The sequence below is a fragment of the Sinocyclocheilus anshuiensis genome, unplaced genomic scaffold (assembly GCF_001515605.1).
Source record: "Sinocyclocheilus anshuiensis isolate Anshui unplaced genomic scaffold, SAMN03320099.WGS_v1.1 scaffold1023, whole genome shotgun sequence".
Taxonomy (NCBI): Eukaryota; Metazoa; Chordata; class Actinopteri; order Cypriniformes; family Cyprinidae; genus Sinocyclocheilus; species Sinocyclocheilus anshuiensis.
Genome location: NW_015546084.1, coordinates 603,928 through 609,566, shown reverse-complemented (window position 1 = coordinate 609,566; position 5,639 = coordinate 603,928). Strand labels below are relative to the sequence as shown.

General features: G+C 37.5%; 1 protein-coding gene across 1 annotated transcript in view; it reads left to right on the top strand.

Annotated features, from left to right (window-relative positions):
• Nucleotides 1-4,984, top strand: part of LOC107699979 (syntaxin-5-like) — an 8,896-nt gene extending 3,912 nt beyond the window's left edge. The window contains exons 4-11 of the mRNA XM_016501441.1: nt 1,382-1,437; nt 1,511-1,581; nt 1,668-1,784; nt 1,874-1,930; nt 2,021-2,102; nt 2,186-2,283; nt 2,368-2,489; nt 4,401-4,984. Of these exons, the coding sequence (XP_016356927.1) occupies nt 1,382-1,437; nt 1,511-1,581; nt 1,668-1,784; nt 1,874-1,930; nt 2,021-2,102; nt 2,186-2,283; nt 2,368-2,489; nt 4,401-4,560 (763 nt within the window). The 3' untranslated portion in view covers nt 4,561-4,984. The remainder of the gene's footprint in view (nt 1-1,381; nt 1,438-1,510; nt 1,582-1,667; nt 1,785-1,873; nt 1,931-2,020; nt 2,103-2,185; nt 2,284-2,367; nt 2,490-4,400) is intronic.
• The last annotated feature ends 655 nt before the right edge of the window (nt 4,985-5,639 follow it).

Sequence of the window (5,639 nt, the reverse complement as noted above, 5' to 3'; positions counted from 1 at the left end):
TCCCATTCAAATTACACCAGAGTTACCGACCGCTACCGCGTTTTATTCGGGAATTTAATCCCACGGCGCAAAAAATACGGTCGGGTCCCGCGGTTGCAGACCTCTATATTACAGCTCGGACCTGCTAAAAACATCTGTTTTGTTCTGATTATCATGTTTATCACGCTGAAATTTTAAACCATATGAGTTTAAACTTCTGATATACGGTTTTCTGAGCGCACACAACCGAAGCACACGGACAGAAAGCGGCTGTCACAGCATGTGAGTACTAAACTAAGTTCTCATTCACACACAAGTTTACGTTAAAAACACACACGAGTTACAAAAATGGTTATGTCTGTAAAGTTAAACAGCTGGAAAATAAATTGCATGTTTATTTTAGATCTGTGTGGCAGCAGCAGCAATATACAGTAAATAAATCAATAAATCCACTGCTCTCTTGTCTCCTCTGAGGCTGGGACTCTAAACAGTGTTCTGTGCTCGTCTGTGCAGTCAAAGACAGAACAGTTAGTGAACTTTCGCCATGGCATTAGAACTAATACACCTTGTCGCTTGCCAAATCAAAATGACGGCGCCGTGGGTGGAAACTTACATATTAAGGGGCGGTAATATTATAATGAGATCCCTTTGCCATATGTGGGGGCGTGTTAGAACGAGCCGTTTTAGGTAGATGTGGCTGACTCTTAACTTTTATAAAGAATATCTCTTTGGATTTGAGACTTTAGTCTTTGCAACTTTACAGATCTTCTTTATGCACCAAGAGGTTGTAACACTCCAAAGAGAAAGGAAAAATTTAAATTGCATCATATGACCCCTTTAAAACCTGGAAAAGTCAGATTTTCATGATATGTCACCTTTAAAAAACGTTTGATTGTTAGTGCTTCAGGCTTTTCTTTTTCAAGAATTAATTTTCATTATGCTATCACAACAGTGGTATCACACTGACATTTTTTTACTTTATTAAAAAGTTTCCTAAGTATGACTTACATTTTTATTGTATTTTTTTATCAGTACATTAATAGGTCTGAATAAAAATAAACAAAGGAACATCGTGTGATTGACCCAAATGTCAAACTCCAAATTTGTGAATGATTTTTAGTGTTTGACTGCACTCCAGGTTAGCTGACTCCTGACTGCTGTTAGCTTTTGAAGCTTCACATACTTCAGTCTATTGTTTGTTTATTGTTGAAGATCAGATCAAATGACCAATTTCCTGGAAAATCTAGAGGGTTTACAGACTTTTTCCTGCAACTGTGTTTAGTATTGGCACCGAGACGCTGCATTTGACCTATAATTTATTCAGACCTACTTAAGCTTTAATGGTCTGTGTTATTTCATCGACTTGGCCTTATGACAGATATTGACCGCATCTCATTAACAGGCGAATTGGAAGAGACCTCAGCAACACTTTTGCCAAGTTGGAGAAGCTCACAATCCGTAAGTATCTCTTCTCACACATGTGCCACTGTGTACTGTTTTAACGTGTAACTCAATCTGTTTTTACATGCAGTTGCCAAAAGAAAGTCCCTTTTTGATGACAAAGCAGCTGAAATTGATGAACTCACTTACATTGTGAAACAGGTTAGGGTGATTGTTACTTTCCCTTCGCCAAGGACACATTATTCTGTCTGTCCATTTCATACTGTAATCTGTCTGTGTTCATTCAGGACATTAACGGTCTAAATAAGCAGATAGCTGGCCTGCAGGAACTCGTTCGATCACGGAGTGGACAGAATGGCAGACTTCTTCAGACGCATTCCAACACCATCGTAGTCTCTTTACAGGTATTAACCTCTGGCCTTACTGCTCAATCACAAAGTAAAGATGTCTAGTGGGCTTCCGCTTGAAATTAAAGCCTGTTTTCTGTTTGTAGTCCAAACTGGCATCGATGTCGAGTGACTTCAAGTCAGTCCTGGAAGTCAGAACAGAGGTATTTGATTTACTTTTTAAGTGTTAGATCCATCATGCTATGTTTCTGATCAGTTTTTCAATATTTGAATCATGTTTTCTCTCTGTTTAGAACCTAAAGCAGCAGAGAAGCAGGCAAGAGCAATTTTCTCAGACTCCTGCCTCGTCGTCCTCTTTCCACGCCAACAACTTCAGTAAGAGCATCTCTACTTGTGAAAAAAACAGACATTGTCCACATTCATGTAGTTATTCTTCACTTTTGGTCCTCCTTCAACAGACAATTCGGTGCTTATGCAGGACGACTCCAAGAAGACGGATATATCTATAGATATGGACCTCAGCTCCAGTCAGCAGATGCAGTTAATCAGCGAACGGGTATTGTTTGTTCATCGGTTGTTTTAGAATGTACAGCAACTGATTTAAGTAAGTTTGAATCTCTGTTGTCATGTGTTTGTTTAGGATTCATACATTCAGAACCGTGCTGACACTATGCAGAATATAGAGTCCACCATTGTGGAGCTCGGATCCATATTTCAGCAGCTGGCTCATATGGTGAATGAACAGGAAGAGACTGTACAAAGGTGAGGAAGGATCTTCCTTGAGAGATTCTTCATCATGAGGAGGAATTCTATGTCCATTTAGATAGATTTTCTGACATTTTCACCTAAATTTCTGTTGTTCTTGTTTACCAAAACTATTAAAAGTCATTTTAGATAATTGAAATAAAACTAAAATAAAATATGAGTAAAATGTAATTTTAAAAGCTTAAACTTAAAGGGATAGTTCACAAAAATGAAAATTCTGTCATTAATTACTCACCCTCGTGTCGCTTCAAACCCGTAAGACAAATTAAGCTATTTTTGATTAATTCTGAGAACTCTCTGACCCTCCCATAGACAGCAATGTAATTAACACGATCAACGTCCAGAAACGTAGCAAGGAGATAGGTAAAATAATCCATGTGACATCAGAGGTTCAACCGTAATTTTACGAAGCTACGAGAATAATTTTTGTACGCAAAGAAAACAAAAATAACGACTTTATTCAACAATTCGTCTCCGCATTAGCTGCGCCATGTGCACACGTTGTTTTTGTTCAAATCAAAGTGTAAATAAACGTAGAAAACGTATCCGTGTGACGCAGCTGACACAGAACAGCATACGCTGTTTACATTCAGTGGATACTCTCCAAAATGGCGCTAGGGTGACGCGGAGAAGACGAATTGTTGAATTTTCTTTGCATACAAAAAGTATTCTCGTAGCTTCGTAAAATTACGGTTGAACCCCTGATGTCACATGGATTATTTTACCGATCTCCTTGCTACGTTTCTGGACGTTGATCGTGTTAATTACATTGCTGTCTATGGGAGGGTCAGAGAGCTCTCAGAATTCATCAAAAATAGCTTAATTTGTGTTCTGAAGATGAACGGAGGTCTTACGGGTTTGAAACGACATGAGGGTGAGTAATTAATGACAGGATTTTCATTTTTGGGTGAATTATCCCTAGTTAATTTTCGTTTAAGTTGAAATTACTAAGTAAAACTGAAATAAAACTAATAAAAATGACAAAGCATATAATGGAATTACTAAAACTTAAACACAAATTCAAATGAAATCTGAAAATATAAGAAAAAAAGCTAATTCAAAATAGTAATAAATAATAAATACTAGTAAATAAATATGACTTAGAAATGTACCTAGAAATGTAAGTCAGATTCAAGCACCAGTCTTTATTTTTTTCTATTTCAGTTTCAGTGTCTAATCAATAAACAAGTGTGTTTTTTCCCATTTGCTTCCATTTGTGGTTTGGTCATCACTGTGTATGACCATAATGAAAAGCTCTCTGCCAATGTAATCACCACTTTTACTGCCGCATAACAGTTACCCAGCAGTTTCTTCAGTAGTAAGTGGTACCAGTCTCATAAAAAATAGTTTTCTAAATTGTTTTGGCAGAATAATGATTTAGGTTGTTTTGAATAGGCCAGCATCTTGACTCCACTTTAACATCTTGAGACATACACTACTGTTCAAAAGAAATAACATTTATAATGTAGTATAATTTATAATAAAAAGATTTCTATTTCAAATAAATACTGTTTGAACGTTTTAACTTTCTGTTTAATGTAACAGTTTCCACAAAATATTCAGCAGCAAAGCTTTTCTCAACATTGATAATAAAAGAAACATTTCTTGAGCATCAAATCGGCATATTAGAATGATTTCTGAAGGATCATGTGACACTGAAGACTGGAGTTATGATGCTGAAAATTCAGCTTTACCATCAAATAATTAGGTTACATTGTAAAATATTTTTAAAAACGAAACATTTTAATATTTTTAATTGTATTTCACAATATTACTGATTTTATAAATGCAGTCTTGGTGAGCATAAGAGACATAAGACTGACCCCAAACTTTTAAAGGGTAGTGTTATTTACACTATGTATGAACAAACAATAATTCTTTCCGTTGAACTTCTCTCTTCCCTGACAGAATTGATGCTAATGTCGAGGACACTCAGCTGAACGTGGATCTCGCGCACACAGAGATACTCAAATATTTCCAGTCTGTGTCCAGCAACCGCTGGCTGCTCATCAAGATGTTCCTAATCCTCATCATTTTTTTCATTGTCTTTGTGGTTTTCATGACCTGACGTCCACTCTTAAGAGGCGCAGATTCGGGTGATTCTCAGTATTTGAGGAATGAAAGGGTCCGTTCTCTCAGTCTCTTTTTTTCTTTTCTCTGCTCTTTCTATCCTCACTGGCTGCCGAGCTCTCTTTTAGTGATCTTCTTCCTCAAAATGGATGGAATTGAATATTCGTAAGACTCTACATAGACAGAGCATTTGTCAGTTTGTAGTTGATTTAAAACAGTCTGTCCATTTTAATTTCAATCTGATATGTTTCTGCATCTGAGGGTTGTCCCCCCTAAAAATATGATTTAAAAACCACTGTGTATTGTAAATAACAATGCTTTATACTTTAAATAATTGTGTGAGTAGTAAAGCAACGCAAACGGGACAAAAATGCATTTTAAGTTTAGAAACATTTTGAGACTCCCCCTCCCTTGCCTCACAGTGCTTTGGTCCAAATGCCTGCTTTCCTCTTTTACATCACCTGTCCTACACACACACACACCAGTCCGGTGAGAGAGAACAAAGCCAATAGTTGTGGAACTCTAGTAAGTAAGGCTGTCAAGGCTATTTTATTCACTTAAACATCGGATGAAGTGATTATTTTCTCGCTAATACAGATGATGCCAATGTATTTTTTATAAGTCTGCTATGTTAGCAATAATAACGTTACCTGCTTGACAGACAGGGTTGCCAGGTTTCACACAACAAAACCCGCCCAATTGCTTGCTACTCAAAACTAGCCCAAACTAACTGCGTTTCGAGGGGTCCCCTGGTAAAATTCGCATTCCAGGGGCTACATATTACATTATTGGGGTTGCTTCAACCCGCGGAAACAGTGATAAAGTAGCCCCTAAGCCCAATTCCGCAGGAAAACCGCGGACTTGGCAACACTGTGACGGATAGTAATGTCTACAATGGACACGAGCGCTGTCGCGGCGCGATCACAATAGCTTGAAGTTATCTATTTTGACACGGTCTGGTCTCCCTGCTACACTAATAGTTGTATAAGCTTTCCTCCGTGTATACATGTACATATCCTTACAAGTACAATTTTAGCTGTATTATTTGTGTTGCCTCAAAAATTGCCCCCCCCCAAC